The 20950-nt window shown below is 43.1% G+C and overlaps 1 protein-coding gene across 1 annotated transcript in view; it reads right to left on the bottom strand.

The window, feature by feature from the left end:
- ankrd6b (ankyrin repeat domain 6b) overlaps positions 1 to 20950 on the bottom strand; it is a gene marked incomplete at its 3' end in the record, with an annotated part of 122185 nt that overhangs the window by 2009 nt on the left and 99226 nt on the right. The window contains exon 15 of the mRNA XM_083933740.1: positions 2524 to 2821. Within this exon, the coding sequence (XP_083789866.1) occupies positions 2524 to 2821 (298 nt within the window). The remainder of the gene's footprint in view (positions 1 to 2523; positions 2822 to 20950) is intronic.

Genomic DNA, 20950 nt, shown 5'->3' with positions numbered 1-20950 from the left:
GAGCTGCTTGCCGTGAGTCTTCGGCCTTACTACCTGCCGAGGGAGTTTTCACACGTGATCGTCCTGGTTGTTTACATTCCTCCGACTGCATACGCGGCGCGTGCGAGTGACGTCATCCACACCGTCGTCGCGGGCCTTCAGACACGGCACCCAGACGCATTCATTGCAATATCTGGGGACTTCAACCACAGCACTCTGGCTGCAACACTGCCCACTTTCAAGCAGTTTGTGGACTGTCCCACCAGGGAAAACAAGACACTGGACCTGCTGTATGCTAACATTAAGGTGGCTTAAAGCTCCACTGCCCTTCCTCCCCTTGGAAGATCAGACCACAACCTCATCCACCTGCAGCCCCTGTATAAGCCCCAAGTCCAGCGGCTTCCTGTGACCACCAGGACTGTGAGGAGATGGTCACAGGAGACTGACGAAGCTTTTCAGGGTTGCTTTGAACTCACAGACTGGGATTTGCTCTGTAATTCACATGGGGAGGACCTTGATGATCTCACGGACTGCATAACAGGATACATCAATTTCTGTGTGGACAGTGTTGTTCCTACAGTGACTGTACGCTGTTTCCCAAATAACAAGCCGTGGGTCACCAGAGACATCAAGGTCCCGCTGAATGCGAAGAAGAGGGCCTTCAGCTATCATCTTCCTGCTCAACCGTGCCTTCGCCCACCTGGACAGAGCGGGAACCACAGTGAGAATCTTGTTCATGGACTTCTCCAGTGCGTTCAATACCACCCGGCCTGCTCTGCTGGGATGTAAGCTGACAGCGATGCAGGTGGACCCTCCCCTGGTTTCCTGGATTACGGATTACTTGACAGGTCTACCACAGTATGTCAGACTGCAGGACGGAGTGTCTGACACTGTGGTCAGAAGCACTGGAGCTCCACAGGGTACTGTTCTTTCCCCATTTCTGTTCACCCTGTACACCTCAGACTTTCAGTTCCTCTCTGAGTCCTGCCACCTGCAGAAGTTTGCTGACGATTCTGCAATTGTTGGCTTTGTCAGTGAGGGGAAGAAGGAGGAGTACAGGGGCGTTGTGGACTCCTTCGTCGACTGGTGTGCAGCTAATCACCTGATTCTAAACGCCACCAAGACTAAGGAGCTAGTGGTGGATTTCCGCAGGAGTAAATCTGCCCCCACACCCATCTCCATCAACGGCGTGACTGTGGATGTTGTCCAGGATTACAAATACCTTGAAGTATACCTGGACAACAAACTGGACTGGTCCAAGAACACTGAGGCTGTTTACAAGAAGGGCCAGAGTCGTCTCTATTTCCTGAGGAGGCTCCGGTCATTCAATGTATGTAACACCATGCTGAGGATGTTCTACCAGTCGGTGGTAGCCAGTGCCATCTTCTTTGCTGTTGTGTGCTGGGGCAGCAGACTGAGGGCAGCAGACACCAAGAGGATCGGTAAGATCATCAGGAAGGCTGGCTCCGTCCTGGGGGTCAAACTGGACTCTTTGGTGGCGGTGTCTGAGAGGAGGATGCTGTCTAAACTGCACAGCATCCTGGACAACAACTCTCACCCTCTCCACCATCTGCTGACTTCCAGCAGAAGCACCTTCAGCCATAGACTCATTCTCCCCCGGTGTAATACTGAACGCCGGAGGAAGTCTTTTCTTCTGGCGGCCATCAAACTTTATAATTCATCTACAGGTCAGGTAAGGAACAGTGGAGACACTGTATCCTGAAAATGTCACTTTGTCTCTTTATATCATCACTGCACCACTTTATTCAGTTGTACTGTCACTTACTTCAGTAAGAAATGCTGCTATACTTTACACTGTCACTTTATATCACCACTACATCACTTTATTTAATGGTACTGTAACTACTGCTGCTACACTTTATACTGTCACTTTATACCACCACTACTTCACTTTATTTTGTGGTACTGTAACTATCTGCTGCTACACTTACTGTGCTTTAGGACATGCTGCTACATTTCACTCTGGTTTACTGTAACTTACTTCAGTATGAAATGCTGCTACACTTCACTGTGCCATACTGTCACTTAGTTCTGTAGGAAATGCTGCTACATTTTTAACACTTATAACTTATCGCTCCTTCTCACTTATTTAGTTTGTACTTATTTCATTTCAATCTGCTGCTAAACTGCACAGTGCGTATTGTTGTATATTGTATATACCTACGCTTAACCACGATGTCTGTTGCACTCTGTCACACTTAGTTCATTGCTTGATTTATTTTACGTTAGCTTTATTTTTGATTTGATTTATGTTTTCATGCTTATTGTTAATCTTACCCTTTCCCACCTTTGTATTGAAACTGTTGCACAATAATTTCCCTCGGGATAAATAAAGCTCCTTGAATCTTGAATCTTGAATGTATTTTCAGCCTCTAATGTAGCCACATCAGGATTACTGATGTTTGAAATAAGTTAATTTCACGGGAGAACAAGTGCGATAAATAAAGATTGAATGATTGTCAGTGTTTGATGAAAATGATACATTAAACATGTGGTTGGGTGAGCTGTTTGTTGAGGCGTTACCTGGAGAGTTCTCCACATGAACCACAAAGTAGTGGTTAGCTGAGCTGCCCTCTGTCAGACAGGACTCCCCCTGGCTGGAGTCCAGGAGGGCAGGTTTGTCGCAGAACTCTGTGCACTGAGAGCTGCCACCCTGGGCAGAGGGCAGCACGGTGAGGCTGGCTCCGTCGGCTTCATCCAGGCCCTCGGCCACAGAGGAGCAGCGCTGCAGCTTGGTACTGCTGGGGTCTCCTGTGGAGCGAAGATCCATGTTCTGCAGCTTGGACAGACACCAGCTCTTTAGCTCACTGACCAGGGATGTCTGCTTAAAGGTCACATATAATCAAACAAAACAGTTTGTATTGCTTTGACTTTTGGTGTACATGTAAAGTAATCTATGTACTTGTTATGTTATTAAAATCGTCCAACTTAATTTATACAGGATATTTCTGAAAGTACATTGCAAGAAAAGTCAGTGCTGGTAGAACTTTCACCATTTTCTCAATACTGGACAGGACAGACTCCAGAAAAAGTGCACAGCGTCTGTTTTACCAGTCCTTCCCTCTGACATTACTGGCAGCTTACTTACTTACTATGTAAAGAAATGGTCTCAATAATCCTCCTTAGTTTTGACTTTGAACATTAAAAAAAAATAAATTAAAAAAAATAAGATGTAGTAGAGTTTTGATTCTCTGTCCAACATGTGTTCCTAGAATTTTGTGCCTTTTTGAGGCACAGGAACAGATTTCAGAGTTGAAAGAGTGGAACATGGATGCGAAAGAAGCCATTGCTACTTAATTAAAAGAGCAAACTACAAGAGAAGTTGACCAAAGTTGAAGGTCATGGAAGACGCTGAAATCTCAGGATTTATAACATGGCTAAACAGGACAACTAATCTGTGCCAGGGCTAGCGGACGGGCTGCTATGCCGGGAGCTTGTGATACCGGAGGAAACTGAACTGCACATACAGCGGGCACACAGAAGCCCCGGGAAGAAACCACCACCGGGGGCAACATTAAGGTCCATAGTGGTCAACTTTTTGAAAGAAAATATTCTCTCTAAAGCCTGGAAAGAGAAAAATACACATCGATGGGAGGTGTTTTTTTTATCCCACAGAGTTGATGAAGAAATGTAAATCCTACTCTTAGATTAAAAAGGCTCTAAAAAGCAGAAAGATCCGCCTCCAAACGTCGCTGAGTAGGATAAGGATCCACTGGTCGGAGTGACCCCAGATCTACTGTATAACAACGCTGAAGAGGCAGCATGGGAAATGAGGAACAGAGGGATGGAGGTGCCAGAGAGTCGCGATAGCGCCCCCCGCAGGAGGAGCATATTCTGAGAGCCACTACATGGCAGCAAGCTGAAGAGAAGCTAGGGATAAACTGGGGGGCCACCGCCCCAGTGGAAAGCCGAGATGCACGGAGACGAGCGAGGGAAAGGCTACAAGAGTTTAAAAGAAGAGGGGGGAAAATGATTAAGATAAGGCAAACTGAGAGGGGGGTGTAAAGGGGGGAATCCACAGGGAATCCAGAAGAACTAAATGTCCCCTGGTTTTAAGTTAAAACTTTAATGGCGGTTGGGTAAACAGTTGAGTAAATAGAGACAATAAAACGGATCAGATGTCCAAGTTATTTTGATATTACAGAAGTTATTGACGGGGGACTACTTGATTTATAGTTAACTTGGGTGTTGTGATTTTTATTTTATCTCTGTGCTAGACAGGTTGTGTTTTAATTATACTCAGTACAACAAAAAGGGTTCCGCTGAAACAGACTTAAAATGGGGACTTTTAAAATTCCCCCCCTCCCCAAGAAGCACAAGACTTCTCTGATGTATAAATAAGAATCAACAAGGAGGATGAGTGACTGTTGTACTTAACTATTAGGATGGGAAGTCCTATTTCAGGTCTACCCCAAATCACTAGAGGGGGCCCTTTCCACACAAAAGGTCATCCCTCACTGCCACCAACAGGGAGACAGGGCCTATGGGGAATAGGGCCCTTATTTGCCTGGGAGTTCAGTTTAAGTTTCACTGTTTTTTTATAATTTGTTCGCAGGAAAATGTGAGTTAACAATATTACAGTGGAGGGGTTAGGCATCATTTCAAGGGATATAAACAATGTCAGCTGGGATTGGCTTCAGCCCCCTGCGACCCCGACAGGGACAAGTGTTGAAGATGAATGAATGAATGGATAAACAATGTAAAGTAATGATATAAAGGTGGTGTTTTTGAATATCAATGGCCTGAATAATAAAAAGGAGAGGTAAAGCCTTAGCTAAATTCAGAAAAGAGAAGATGCAGATTTTTTTTTTTTACAGACAGAAGTATCACGAGAGGAGCACGAAAAGTTTAAAAAGTTACAGGAATTAATTTTCCAGTTCCTTTGGACAAAATTGTAAGAAGGGTGTGGTTTATTGCTAACACAATAAAGTTTTAATTGATTAAGGAAGTAGCTGAAGATATATTATGATTAAAGGTAAATTAGAAAAACAACTGGTGACACTATTCAATGTGTATGCCCCTTTCAAAAAGTAGGAAAACAATAGAAAATATCTGGTCTGGAAGGAACATTGGTATCTGGCGGGGACTTCAACGTGGTATTGAACTACAGGTTAGACACAACAAGTACGAAGATAATGTAGGACCTCGAGAGGAAGTGCTGTTTAATGATTTCTTTGTGTCTGTTTTTTCTGCTCAGCGTCACAGGAAGGCAACGGGAGATAAGACGTTTTATACTTGTTTCAATATGAGATAAGGTGTGTTTTACAACCTCAAACCCTCCTAGGGGTAATAAAAAAAACCAGAACTCCAGGATGAAGGACCCCTTTAACCTAAATCAACGTCAAATCTGACCGCAATTCAAACCGGAGGAGCAGTCTCTGTTTGGAGACAGAGGGACTTTCATTAATAAAATCTAAACAACAGAACTTTGTGCAAAAGTTTGGAAAACAGTTAAAGTTCGATGTTTCATCGCAACTGGCTGTTCAAAGACATTCTTGCAAGTGTGTAACAGTAAATTAATTATTTGTATCTTGTTGTGATTATGATTATGTGGTTTCAGAAGTGCAAAGTCTCTCAATGTCTAAACCTACGAACCTGCATCAGTACTGTAAGACGCCAGGGCGACTCTAATATCAACGGCAAAGTAAGGTTGGCCTTTTAATGCAACTCTTGGTTTAAACGTTGGTGACAGTTAAATTCTGATCCGAGTTCTGTTGACAGTCTAATTAGAGCCAGTTTTAAGTCCGCCAGTAATATTATAAACCAGTCCCGTAGGTCTGAATCACTCTGGTCTTAAGCTTTTTATATCCACATAACCCTTTTCACTTGTCTATTCAGTGTTGCACTGTCCTGTATTCTCCTTGTTAGGTAGTCAAATAAATGTTTATAACCTTACGTCGTTGTGAGAGTCTTACGTTCTGTGCAGAAAGTTTGGTCACTAATAAAGGCTATGGTACGAATTAACGCGTTCAAGACGAGATAAGATTTAAACAATCAATTACTTTAAATTACTAACAGGTATTAAACCTTCACCAAAGTTTAACAAACATCCTGTCATATTTTGGTGTGGTGCCCTACTTCGAGGTAAAATAAATCCTAAATTTTAACGAGTCGAGTTAATTCATAATTAATTCAGCGACTAATATATTCTAGCCATAATAAAGGTAGGCTTACTCTCCTACAATGGGAAAACAAAAGTTAACAGATATATGAAGACGATGTCAGAAATGGATTTATTAGACATATGGAGAGAACTCCATCCAGTCCATCGGGATTATACCCACTACTCGGCCTCCCATGCAATGTACTCCAGAATCGATTATTTTCTAATGAAAAAGGGAGATATATACAAAGTGAAGGAGTGCAGGATATGGGTAACTAAACAGACCTGAACAACAAGAGGAAAAACACTGTATGGAGATTTAACGAAGGTATACTGAACAATAAACAGGGCTTGAAGTTAACTTTTTTGGCCACCAGCCACAGGTGGCCATAGTGGTTTTTTACCAGCCAATTTATTTTGTGCCTAAAATAAAGGTGAATGACTCCAAAAATGCATAATAATGGTTCTTGAACTTTACAGAATACACATTAAAGTGCTGTTGAGTTATTAACCAACTCATTAATGATAGTGATAGTCTCATTTATTTAGTTAACACCCAACTGCAATCCATTAGTCACCGTTTCTTTGTAACTGTAGTGTCATAAGATATCCAGGTTCAACATTTTTTTTAGTTTTAGATTAACAATAAACAAATGGCAATCCCGACATTACATCTCCTCTGTTGTGGCGTCTTACACAAGCCAGTCGTGAACCTTGCCATCCCTTTCCACTTTGTATAAAATTTTCTCCTCATCCTCTTTTTGTTCTTTTGCAACAAGCGGCTTCTCAATGCCAGCAATACGCCGCCACATTTTTTATTTTTCCTCTTCTCGTTTTTTATTTTGAAAGAAAACGGCGCTTGCTTAGCAACAATAGGCTTCCTGATTGGTCAACAACACACAACACTAGCTCAGTGGCAGGTAGATTGACAGTTTCACCCGCCAATCACAAAGGTTACCCGCATTTGGCATGTGGGTGGGTGCCAATTTCATGCCCTGACAATAAGGGGTTAGTTGAAGAATTAAAAGGGGAAAAAATAGATACAGGAAAATGATAATGGTGAAGTTGACTCAACAATTTTATGGGATGCCCTAAAAACCATAATAAGGGGGGAGCTGATTTCATACACAGCTTTTGAAAAAAACACATTGAAGAATTGAAAGAATTGGAACAACAACATAATCAAATGTACGTATGCAAAAGTAGAGAATCCATTGCTAAACAGAGGAGGAGGTCTGAGACACCACTTGTCTCCAATTTACAATGCTGCCCTTTCATCCCTTCCCAGGAGATTCAACAATCTAACCTCAAAGAACAACTGTTCACAAATGGCCTCCTGTGACTCCAACGGCTATCGTTAAGTATCCAATAGAGCACAAACGAAGTCGAAACCTACTTCCCACCAACGACTGTCACTCTAACGACTTTCATTGGCACTTGGAGCACAAAGGGTTCCAGTGGCATCATCGGCCTTGTGTGAGGTTAAATACCTGGATGTCCACACCAGTTAGTTTGTCCAGTCCCAGACTGGTCAGATGCGTACATGACATGATAAGAGGTGAAACGTCTTCCTAGACAAATAACCAAGTCCAGTTGCTTTTGACTGAAATTGCTTTGGGGATAACGATGACCTGGATACATGAGAACATTCACAGGCCTAGGCCTATAAACAGCGTCCTGACCTAAAAAATAACAGCAGAAGAGATAGAAAAGGCAATTAGTTGGGCTAAATCAGGGAAATCACCAGGAGCCGAAGGATTGGGTGCCTCCTTTTATAAACTATTTTTGTGACTCATTTAACTATAGTCCCAAGAAAGGCAGGGTTCCCTCATGGAAAGAGGCTATTATCTCTGTCATTCCTAAGAAGAAGAAACGACGAAGAAAAATTCCATTATTCATCCTGTAAGGGGACATTTTTTTCACTCTGTTATTATATTATTCATGTTACACACACACACACACACACACGCCCGAAATACGGCCCCATGCACAAACAGGACCTACATACATGCAATTAATGCAGAGATGTCAGAGCAAGGGGGCTGCCAAATGGACCGGCACCCGAGCAGTTGGGGGTTCGGTGCCTTGCTCAACAGCACATCGGCAGTGCCCAGGAGATGAACTGGCACCTCTCCAGCCACCAGTCCATACTGAGCCACTGCCGCCCCCAGGAAGGTAAAGATAAAGAATATTGTTGTAATTACAGACCAATATCAATTTGAAATGTGGATTACAAACTCTACACCTCCATTATAGAGGTTAGAGATATTTCTGCAGGATTTGGTTGATTAGGATCAGACTGGTTTTTATCAAGGAAAGGCAAACACAAGATAACATAAGAAGGAGTCTACATGTCATTGAAAAGGTACAGAAGAAGGGAGAAAGTGTAATCTTGGTAATCATGGATGTTGAAAAGGCTTTCGATAGTGTTAACTGGGTATTTCTGTATAAGGTGTTTACGGATTTAACATGGAATCGGGGAACTGCATTAGTTCAATAGTAATATACTGTATCAGGTTCACTATATTGGTGCATGTGCACGAGTGCATGCTAGTGGGGTGTCGTGCGCGGGTCCGTTTTTTTTAATTTTATTTTTGTATAGATATAGTTTGTTTTAACTATGGTTGTTTTTGTGGGGAGTCCTTTTGTTAATGTATATTCTGAGTGTCTGTCTGTGTGTGATCCTGTGTGTGTGTTCCTGTGTTGACAGCGTGCACGCTGCATGTCCAGTTTTAGCGGTCGCGGTTATATGACATATTATTTCCTCGTCTGTCTATTTGTAGTTTTTAATATGTTTTGTGTTGGCACAGCACATGCGTGGTAAGCCTCCCGTTTTTTTTTGTTTAAAAAAAAAAAAATAGGTCTTTTTACAAAAGGTGATGTGTCCTGACATGTTTTAATGTGATGGTTTTACTGAATCCTTATGTTGTAAATAATGTGAAAGGGTTAGAGTTGTGTTTAAATGAGAGTTTTAAAAAAATAGTAAGACCATGTTTTCATGTATAAAAGGACGGATGCTGATGTAGTGTTTTTAAATACAGGTCTTTAAGATAAAAGAGAGATGAGCAGAGTTACAAAAAAAAATAGCAGGCTTGTTTATTGATGAGAATGTAAGTCTATTTTAAAATAAAAAGGATGCAAGAGTACTATATAAAGTGGTGTTTTAAAATAAAATTCAGTTAAAATATTGGTGTTTATATGAGTATAGATTTAATCAAAATAGTATTTTATAGTTCTGTCTCTTAGAGGCTGTGTTTTCTTGTTAATTTTTTCTCATCCGAGATTTGAATGTGTGTGTGTGTGTGTGTGTGTGTGTGTGTGTGTACTTATATACACACAGGGCATGTGATGCGTTCAGTGCAGTAGTGTTGGAGTAGAATAGTGCTTGTAGTTAGTGCATGTTCCATGCTGCTTCTGCTTGCTGCTCTCTGCTTTCAGCTACCGCCGCCGGCTAGTCACCTGTCTCAGGTGGCGAATAGAGGAGCCGAGAGCGTAAGTCTCCTCTGACGGTACACAGCCTCTCCATCGCCAAGACTCGTACACGCCTCCTCGTGGCCACATGCGGTAACTGGTACCCTGCGGTTCCAGGCAAAGTTGTACGGGATCTCGGAGTAGCAGGGGACCCCAGAGACGTGGCATGCAGGCCCGCTAAAATGTGGACATGTCCTGCTGCCCGTCATCCCCTGCCCCAGCTATGGGCAAATAGCAAAGTCCTCAACGACGGACCAGGCGGAAGATGGTAACAGTGTGACGTACCACAACCGCTGAGAAGGCGGATGAAGGCTGCAACAGAGGGCGACCTCCAGTTGTCTTGGTCTCCATGCCACTGGATCCAGGTCCCTCTCTGCTAAGGACCGTGTGGTGGCTGCAGACGCATCAGTCTCTCCAAGTTAAAAGACGTCACGCGCAGGCGTCCTCCCGAAAGGGAACCCATCCTAGTTCACACCCCGGATACAAAAAGCCCTGTGGCGACTGGGAAGTGGTGACGGGGGCAGGATTGTGAAGTCTGGTAGCCCCTAGCCACAACCTGGCACACAGGCGGTGGGTGTAAGAAGATCACTAAGCCCTTGGACGAGGCAGAAAGAGCTTTTCGGTAGCTGCACCCACGACTGAGCAGCCCTTTTCAGAATCCACTCTGCTCACCCCAGGAGGGGAAGGGGTTAGAAAAGGTACCCTAAACATAGCCTGCCTCTCTTGCCCTGTCTGGACTACCGCATCCAGAGGGGTCACTACCATGCGGTCAGAAACACAAATTTAATTTTGGAACCTGGAATGTGCGTACCATCACGGACAGCCAAACCAGTGAACGACCCGAAAGAAGAACAGCCATCATCTCCAGGGAACTAAAAAGGTTCCGAATTGACATCGCAGCTCTCTCTGAAACCCGCCTGGCTGATGAAGGGCAGCTGAAGGAGGAAAAAGGCGGCTACACTTTCTTCTGGAAAGGTAAGCCTGCTGATGAGACGCGAATCCACGGTGTGGGTTTTGCCACTAAGAACAACCTCGTCAACCATCTCCATGAACTTCCTGTAGGCATCAGCGAGCGCCAAATGACTGTATGCCTGATGCTTGCAAGCAGTCAGATGGCCACTGTTGTTAACGCTTACGCCCCAACACTTGATGCATACCAGGATGTAAAGGAGGCCTTCTATGCTGACCTTGACACAATTCTATCCAAAGTCCCCAAGGAGGATAAGCTAATCCTTCTTGGAGACTTTAATGCCAGAGTGGGGAGAAACCACGATCTGTGGAGAGGCACACTGGGGAGAGAAGGGGTTGGAAACATAAACCCCAATGGCTTACTGCTGCTAACCAAGTGCTCCGAATATGACCTGGTCATCACTAACACACTCTTCCACCAAAAGTACAAGTTCAAAACATCTTGGATGCATCCCCGCTCAAAACGCTGGCATCTCATTGACATTGTCATTGTTCGCTCCCAAGACCGTCGAGACGTGCTCAGCACGAGAGCAATGATCAGTGCGGATGAATGCTGGACTGACCACCGCCTCATACGCTCCACCATGTCTATCCAGCTGATGCAGAAAAGAAGGCATCAGAAAGGACAGACCCGACGAAGGCTTAACATCGAGCGACTGGGAGAAACCACCTACCAACAACAATTGCAGGCAGCCATCAGTGCAGACCTGCCAGATCAGTATCCAGAGGATATTGAAAAGCATTGGGACGCCCTCTCTGCTACCATCAGGAACTCCTGCAAAGCCATCCTCGGTCACAAAACGCGGAGGCATCAAGACTGGTATGATGAGAATGATACCGAAATCCAGCAGCTTATCAACACCAAGCGAAAAACTTTCATCACCTGGCAAAATGACATCAATTGCAGGGATAAAAGAGAAGCCCACGCCAAAGCGAAAGCAGCTGTCCAATCTCAGGTCAGGACACTGAAGAACCAGTGGTGGACACAAAAAGCCCTGGAAATCCAACAGCTTGCTGACTCTGGAGACACCAGAGGCTTTTTCGAAGCCATAAGAGCGGTATATGGCCCTAGCAAACGTTGCCTGACCCCCCTTCGCTCTAAGGATGGACTCTCTCTGATGAAGGACAAGGATTCAATAACACACAGATGGAAAGAACACTATGAAGAGCTTCTAAATAGGGATACAACCCCTGAGTTTGAGGCCCTGAACCAACTCCCTCAATTGCTGATCTTTGAGAGTATGGAAGAACCACCCAGTTTGGAGGAGGTACAGGATGCTATCAGGACAATGAAAAACAACAAGGCCCCTGGGCGTGATGGCATCCCAGCTGAGGTCCTGAAAGAAGGAGGCCCTGTGCTCCTTGAACATATCCACAACCTGCTTCTCAAAATATGGGATAAAGGGGAAATACCTGCACAGATGAGGGATGCCTTAGTTATCCCCCTCTATAAGAAGGGTGATAAGGCAGACTGTGGAAACTATCGTGGCATTTCCCTCCTTTCCACCATAGGGAAGGCATTAGCTAGGGTGCTGGCCAACAGACTCATCCCCCTGTCAGAAAGCACTCTTCCTGAGTCTCAGAGCGGATTCCGTCCAAACAGAGGCACTACGGATATGATCTTTGCTGCCCGTCAGTTACAAGAAAAGTGCCGGGAACAAAATCAACCTCTATACATGGCCTTCATAGACCTTACCAAAGCCTTTGACTCTGTCAACCGTCGGGCCCTCTGGCTGGTCCTGGCAAAAATTGGCTGCCCTGAAAAGTACATCAGAGTGTTGCGGCTGCTGCATGACAATATGTCTGCAACTGTATTGTCAGGCTCTGGGGACGAAACGGAACCCTTTCGGGTTGACACAGGAGTTAAGCAGGGATGTGTTATCGCGCCATCACTGTTCTCCATCTTCATTGCCGGCATTCTCCATCTTACAGGAAACCAGCTGCCACAGGGAGTCAAAATTATGTACAGGACTGATGAACTTCTGAACATCAACAGGTTCAGGGCTAAAGGTCAAACCACCACTGTATCCATCACAGAGCTGCAGTATGCAGACGATAATGCAATTGTAGCCCTCTCAGAAGAGGACCTACAGAGCACCCTGACTGCTTTCACGAAAGCATACAAACAGCTTGGACTGGCCATAAACATCAAAAAGACTCAAATCCTCCCTCAGCCATCACCAAACAGCAATACTCCCCCAAACATCTCCATTGAAAACATCAGGTTGGAAAATGTGGACCACTTCCTATACCTAGGTAGCCTTCTGTCATCTAAAGCCACCATTGATGAAGAGGTACACCATCGCATTAGCTGTGCCAGCGGGGCATACGCGAGACTGAAGAAAAGGGTCTTTGAGAACCGCGATCTCCAGTCAAAGACCAAAATCCTGGTCTATAAAGCAGTATTGCTCCCCACTCTCCTGTATGGGTCAGAAGCCTGGACCACATACAGTAGGCACCTGAAAGCACTTGAGGCCTTCCGCCAGAGGTACCTCAGGAGAATCCTCAGGATAACCTGGGAGGATCGACGGACAAACACCAGTGTCCTGGAGGAGGCTGGCGTCTCTACCATCACCGCCATCATTGCCCAACTCCAGCTCAGATGGACTGGACATGTGATCTGGATGCCTGACTCCCGCCTCCCCAAACAAGTCCTCTACTCACAGCTTGTCCAAGGAAAACGCGCCCCAGGAGGCCAAAGGAGAAGGTACAAAGATAACATCAAAGACAACCTCAAGAAGTGCCACATATGCCTTAAGACCTGGGAGGCTACAGCAAGAAACAGGGCCGCATGGAGGAAAGCTGTCCAAGATGGGGCTGCACAGTATAACAACGATCTCCACAGTGCTGCAGAGCAGAAGCGCAGACGAAAAAAGAGACCACCTCCACTAAGAAGGCTCCACCAAAACCCAAAATCACTGTGGTTCATCCATGCCCACGTTGCACCAAAGTATGTGGGTCCAGGATTGACCTCATTGCCCATCTGAAGACCCATAAGGACCAAGAAGGAGGACAGACATACTCGACCCCGAATGTCCGCCGATAGTGTGTGTTTGTGTGTGCATGTGTTGTACTGTTTTTAAAATAGTTGTATTTATATGAGGAGATTTTTTTTTCTTATCATTATAAGTTATTATTCTTGCTACTGTTACAGTCGTGGGAACCAGAGGGGTAGGGGTTGCCGACGTATTGTCTTTTGTTGCCGACGTATTGTCTTTTTTTTGTGTTTGGACATGTCTGTAGAGGTGTCTCATTGAAACTCTTTGAGGCTGCCTTTTTGAGATCTGCTCAAGGTGTCACTTCCCAGTGTCACATATATTTTATGTCTTTCTTGTTATACAAGGCTAACGGATTGATTTTGTCTCACTATATATGTATTATTATATTATTATTTTAAAAGTAAATAACTGCATTTAAGATGTATTCTTTAACCCCCAAAAGACAATGGAGAATGCATACAACATACACTGTCTCTCACGACCCATGAGGTGTGAAATAACTTTTATCAAAGCTGCAGTCGTGAATCAACATAGACATCCAAAACAACTGAGGTGTTATATCGAGGAGTGGTTTTCTGTATAAATCTAGGGGCTCTCGTACAGATCTTTCAGACCTCAGACTCCATATCGCCACGAAGCAGACTGCGTTTTGCATTGTTCATCTGTTTTCTGCTTGAAAATATGGAAACTTTTTTTTCTTGAAAATTGCGAGCACATCTGGTGAGTATGACATTTTATTGTTTAAATTTAAAATGGTGCAAGAGTATTTACCTGATGTGTTATTTGATAAGCAGTGTTCTAAATCAGGGGAGGAGTGCGCTGAGCTATGCACTACAGTGACCTTTGGGGACTCCATTGTAGAAGCCACGAGAGCAAGAAAGAGGTCTTATGTCCTGGGTATGAAACTACCATCTAAGCTAACATCACCTTGCATGTGTGTGTGTGTGTCTGTGTGTCTGTGTGTCTATGAAGAAACGTTTAAAGTGTGTCATTAAATTATTTATTTTTTCCCATTAGAAGATGCCGAGCAGGCTGTAGAGGTACTGCAAAACTCTTTGGCAAGTGCCTCTTCTCATGTGCGCGAGGGTTTTTTTTCCAGCGCATATTTGCTCTTGTATGTGTGCACGTCAATATAGTAAACCTGATATACTACTATCAATATATCAGGAACCAATGGGATCAAAGTAAAGGCAGGGTTGCTGCCTCTTGCCAACTCTGCGCTGTTTGTCGAAAAAAAACAACCTAATAAAAGTCTTCCAAAAATGATCGGACTATTAGAGAAGTATAGAATTTACTTAAAATGAATACAATACAATACAAAATGAATGTCTCAAAAAACCCAGATTTTGTAAGAGATAAAGGAAACATACAAGCTCAATTGGAATGCTAAATCATTAAAATATTTAGGTGTAAATGCCACAAATGGATTAGACAAGCTCTACGATGAGAATTACACAAAAATAAATCAAGAAATTAGGAGGGATTTGGAGAGATGGTCAATAATTAGTTTTGACAAGAATAGAGATAATTAAGATAAATATCCTTCCAAGGCTCTTATATCTGTTCCAATTGCTGCTAGTTATGATCCCACAAAAACAATTCATGGAATGGGATAAGTGGATATTGTTTAAATGGGGAGGTAAGAAACCCAGGCTCTGATACAAAACTCTGCAGCTCCCAAAGGACAGAGGGGGCCTGGCTTTACCGAGCCTTAGGGAATACTTTTACGCTGCACAAATAAGACTTCTGATATACTGGTGGGGGGTGAGTATGTTGGAAAAGTATAGAAATAGGGCAAAATGACACTGGAGTACCAAACTTGATAGCACACAAAGGATTATTGCGCAAGATAGGTAATCAGTTGGATTCAATAACAAAAATTACAGTTGAAATATGGAACAAGGTGGTGGAAAGATAAAAATTGGAGAAAGACAAAGATTTTGAGTTGGATCGCATTTGATTTGAGATAAAAGGTTTAAGCAATGGATTAAAAAAGGCATTACAGCAATATCTACCATGGTCGAACGAGGGAAGCTGCAGAGTTTTGAAAAGTTAAGGGATAAATTTGGACTAGATGAAAATGAACAATATCGATACTGACAAATAAGGGATTATTATGAGGAGGAGACAAAAACTGACACTGATAATGAAGTCATTGATGTGTTTTGAAAGCATATGAAGGGAAAATATGTAAAGTAATCTCAACCCAATAGAGAGGTTTGATGTCATGCAGGAAGATTTTCCTCCTTTTATATCAAAGAAAAATGGGAAAAAGAGTTGAAGGAACAAATAACTGAGGAGGAATGGTTTGATATTTGTAAAACACAGTGCACGAACACTAGCTCCAGGACCTGGAGAGAAATAAATTGGAAAAATATGGTCAGATTTTTCATAACTCCAAATTTATAGTAGTGTGCATGCGCGAAAGTTGCATGTTACTGCTTTTTAAACTTTCTTAACTTCTATTCTCCTTTGTTCGTTCTGTTTCTTCACCCTAACTTCTGTGAAGTTCTGCCCTCTACAATGAGGTTACTTTCAATTGTTTTCGTGTTTTTTTTTCATGTTGTTTTTATCAATCCACCGGGACACGTTTCCTTTGTTTACTCCAGAGAACGGCCACACCAGCTGATATTCCACCCGAACTCTGGAGAAAATCACACCAGGGACGCAGAGGTAGGAAGCAACATCGGGGCAATAGAGGAGGGCCGAGACTGGACGGGCTTATGGAGTGGAGAAGATTTAAGCCGTGTCTTCCCTCTGTTGTTATGGGAAATGTATGGTCTCTGTACACCAAAATGGATGAACTAACGGCACTAACGCGGATCCACCCGGAGTACCGTGAGTGCAGTCTGATATGTTTCATGGGGACATGGCTGCACAGGGATATCATGGACCAGAACGTCTCCGTCGATGGCTTCCACACCATTCGGGCTGACTGGGACTGCACTGAGAGCGGTAAGCGGAAAGGAGGGGGGCTTGCCGTTCTAGTAGACAGCAGATAATGTGATCCTGGTCATATCACCATTAAAGAACAGCTCTGTAGAGCGAATGTTGAACTGCTGGCCATTGGACTCCGTCCATACCGTCTGCATAGAGAGATCCCGCATGTCATCACTGTTGTTCTGTACATCCCTCCCTCTGCAAACCTGACATCTGCCTGCAGCATCATACACACCACCATCTCCAGACTCCAGACTCAACACCCCAGTGCCCTCGTCATCATGTAGGGAGACTTTAACCACGTCACCTTGGATAGAGTTTTGCGGACCTTCCAACAGTACGTGAGCTGTCCTACCAGAGAGGAGAGGACTCTGGACCTGATGTATGCTAACATTAAGGATGCATACATCTCCTCTTCTCTCCCACCTCTGGGCAGGTCAGATCATAACCTGGTTCACCTCAAACCCTGCTATGTGCCTCTGGTGAAGAGGAAGCCTACGACCACCAGGACTGTGAGGAGGTAGTCTGAGAAAACTTATGAGAAACTGCAGGGCTGCTTCGAAGTGACTGACTGGCCTGCACTTTGTGAACCGCACTGGGAGGACATCGATGGGCTCACTGAGTGCATCACGTACTACATACATTTTTGCGTGGACTGCAATGTCCCAGCTCGGACTATAACCTGTTACGTCAACAACACCAAGGACATTATGGCCATCCTGAATGAAAAGAATAAAGCATTCAGAGATGGCAACCATGATGAGGTGAGGAGAGTGCAAGGGGTACTCAGACTTAAAATCTGGGAGGCTAGCAAGACAATTACTCTCTCTATATATATATAAATATATATATGTTCCATGTTTGGACACATGGATGTAGCCCATATGCATATTTTCTTGTCTTGTCCAAAAATAATAGGATATTGGAATGAAATTTGGCTGGTTTAAGAAAAATAATAGGATACAAAATACCCAAATCTTGTAAGATACTTTATTTGACATAATGCAAAAAGAGGGCGAGCAATGTGGAAGAAATTTTTTGTAATGGAAAAAATTACACTAACTACACAATTTCAGGGAAAAATACAACATTTTTACAGAAACACTTAGTTTTACTTTGGAGACCACAAATAGAATGAGCAGACTTTTGCAGCAAGTTTCTTTCCTCAGCACTCTACGACGATACTTCAGCCTTCTGAAACCTTTTAGAAGGCTGAACTATCTCTGAATAGTGTCTGCGCCTTCAGCGACGTTTTCTTTGATGCTAAACAAAGTCATGTTGCTGCAGCCTAATGAGACTATAGCCTCTACTTTTGTACAGCCTGTCTTGTTTACTTGAATTTTTTTATTATCAGCTGGGCCCAAGGCTGCCTACGTCAAAGCTTGGCACCTTCTACATTCCTGTTGTGACTACCAAGAGAGAGAACATTGGGAAACGTAGACACCCTGCTAACCTAAACAATCTCATTCCTATCCTCTCCAAATCAAAGTCAACATCGAAGCCTGTCAATAACACCATCAGGATGGGTCTGCTCAATGTTAGGTCTCTGAATAACAAATCATTTTTAGTCAACGATTTTATTACTACTTCCAAACTTGATTTTATGTTTTTAACTGAAACATGGCTGGAGCAATATAACAGTGCAAGCATTCTGATCGAGACATCACCCCCCAACTATAACTTTATTGATGTATGTAGATCTGGGAAAAGGGGGGGAGGGGTTGCTGCTATATTTAAAAACATATTTCAGGGGAAACAGATGTCACTTGGTGATTTTACATCATTCGAATACCTGTGTGCTGTGTTGAAATGCTCTCCCAAAATTCTTCTGTTAATTATTTACAGGCCACCTAAATACTCAGCAAATTTTTTCGATGATTTTACCGAATTATTGTCTAGTATCTCCACTGACTTTGACTGCCTAGTTATAACTGGTGACTTTAATTTTCATATTGACGATTCGAATGGCAAGGGTGCAAAGGAACTTTTTACTATTTTAGATACATTTGACCTGTCTCAACATGTGAAAGAGGCTACTCATTGTAAAGGACACACCCTGGACCTGATTATCACAAAAGGTCTCAATGTTTCTGATGTTCTTGTGACTGATCTTTCATTGTCTGATCACTTCTGTGTTTTCTTTAATATTTCTTTAATTCCGGAGACACAAACAGAATCAAAGAATGTCAAAAAGCGCTACATCAATGAACATGCTAATGTACTCTTTAAAAATGCCATCTCCTCGCTACCACCTCTAAACCCATGCCATGCTGATGATCTTGTAAACAACTTTAATTCCAAAATTGTGAATATCTTAGATGTCATTGCATCGGTTACAGTTAAAACGATTTCTGGTAAGCAAAAGGCACCCTGGAGAAAAGCTGCTGTTGTAACAGCCCAGAGAAGAGAGTGCAGGAAGGCTGAACGAATCTGGCGAAATACAAAACTTCATATTCACCATGACATCTATAAAGAGAGGCTCCAGGCCTACAATTTAGTCTTAAAAAGTGCTAGAGAAACATTCTTCTCCAATATCATAAACAGCAACACTAATAAGGCCAAAACCCTATTTGCAACTGTCGACAGACTGACCAACCCCCCAACACAAATACCAGCCGAACTCCATTCCACACAGAAATGCAATGAGTTTGCATTCTTTTATACTGATAAAATTGAAGGCATCAGACGTGCCATCAATATCTCAAACAAAAAAGTTGGATCACCACCCCGTTTAGGCCAAAATAACACAGCAATGATGGCAAGCTTTAATGCCATAGACTCTAAAACTCTAGTGGAAACAGTGACCGATCTAAAGCCAACCACCTGCTGTCTCGATGCTTTACCTACCAACTTCTTTAAGAATGTTTTTGACTGCCTATCAACAGACGTATTGCAAATAGTTAATAACTCTATTCAATCGGGCAATTTCCCAAAGGCCTTCAAAACTGCAGTCATTAAACCTCTTCTAAAAAAGCGGAGCCTAGATGCCTCTATTATCAACAACTACAGACCAATTTCAAATCTACCATTCATAAGTAAAATAATTGAGAAAGTTGTACTCCAACAACTAACTCACTTCTTGGCTTCTACTGGCTGCCACAACAACCTCCAGTCAGGATTTAGACCTTTTCATAGCACAGAGACGGCCCTTATTAAAGTTATAAATGACATCCGTCTTAACACAGACTTTGGCAAAACTTCAGTACTAATGCTATTGGACCTCAGTGCTGCATTTGACACTGTCGACCACTCAATACTTTTGGACAGGTTGGAAAACTGGGTGGGGCTCTCAGGCACAGTCCTAAACTGGTTCAAGTCATATCTACAAGATAGGAACTATTTTGTTTCCATTGGCGACTTTGTATCAGAACAAACCAACGTAACGTGTGGAGTCCCCCAAGGTTCAATCTTGGGGCCGACTTTATTTAATATCTATATGCTCCCACTAGGACAAATCATGCAAAAGAATAACATTGACCACAATTGCTATGCCAATGACACCCAAATCTATGTAGCGCTATCAGCAAATGACTATCGCCCCATAGATCTACTGTGCCAGTGCATTGAGCAGGTCAAACACTGGATGTGCCAAAATTTCCTTCAACTAAATGAGGATAAAACTGAGATAATTGTTTTTGGTGCTAAGAAAGAAAGGTCTAAAGTCATCCAACACCTTCAATCACTGTCCCTGAAAACCTCAAATAAAGCCAGAAATCTTGGGGTTATTATGGATTCTGATTTACATTTCGACAGTCACATCAAATCAGTAACAAAATCGGCCTACTATCACCTTAAAAATGTAACAAGACTTAGAGGGCTCATGTCAGCTCAAGACTTAGAAAAACTTGTCCATGCCTTTATAACCAGTAGGCTAGACTACTGTAACGGTCTCCTTGCAGGTCTTCCCAAAAAAACTGTCAGGCAGCTACAGCTTGTTCAGAACGCTGCTGCTAGAGTTCTAACAAAGACCAAAAAATGTGAGCACATTACACCAATTCTTAAATCATTACACTGGCTTCCTGTACGTCAGAGAATTGATTTCAAAATCCTCCTGCTCACATATAAATCACTTCATGGTCTAGGGCCGAGGTACAGTATATCACTGATATGCTCCCACTACATAAGCCTTCTAGATCACTAAGATCCTCTGAGACCAATCTGTTAGTGGTTCGCAGAGTAAACTCAAATCAAGGGAAAGCATCTTTCAGTCATTATGCAACAAACAGCTGGAATAAACTTCCTGAAGATTTGAGACTTTCACCCACTCTGACCACTTTTAAAACTAGACTGTAAACTTTTATGTTCACCTTAGCTTTCTGCTAAATCTTCGCACTTTTAACGTCTGCACTGTTTTGATTATTGTCTATGTTTTTATTCTCTTTGTCTTCCTGTAATGCATTTGAATTCATGACATGTTGTGCTGTGAAGCACTTTGAGTCTGCCTTGTGTATGAAAAGTGCTATAAAAA

Source organism: Echiichthys vipera, assembly GCF_963691815.1.
Source record: "Echiichthys vipera genome assembly, chromosome: 19".
Classification (NCBI taxonomy): domain Eukaryota; kingdom Metazoa; phylum Chordata; class Actinopteri; order Perciformes; family Trachinidae; genus Echiichthys; species Echiichthys vipera.
Note: the sequence above shows the minus strand (reverse complement) of the source record. Positions and strands in the feature narration are given on the sequence as shown.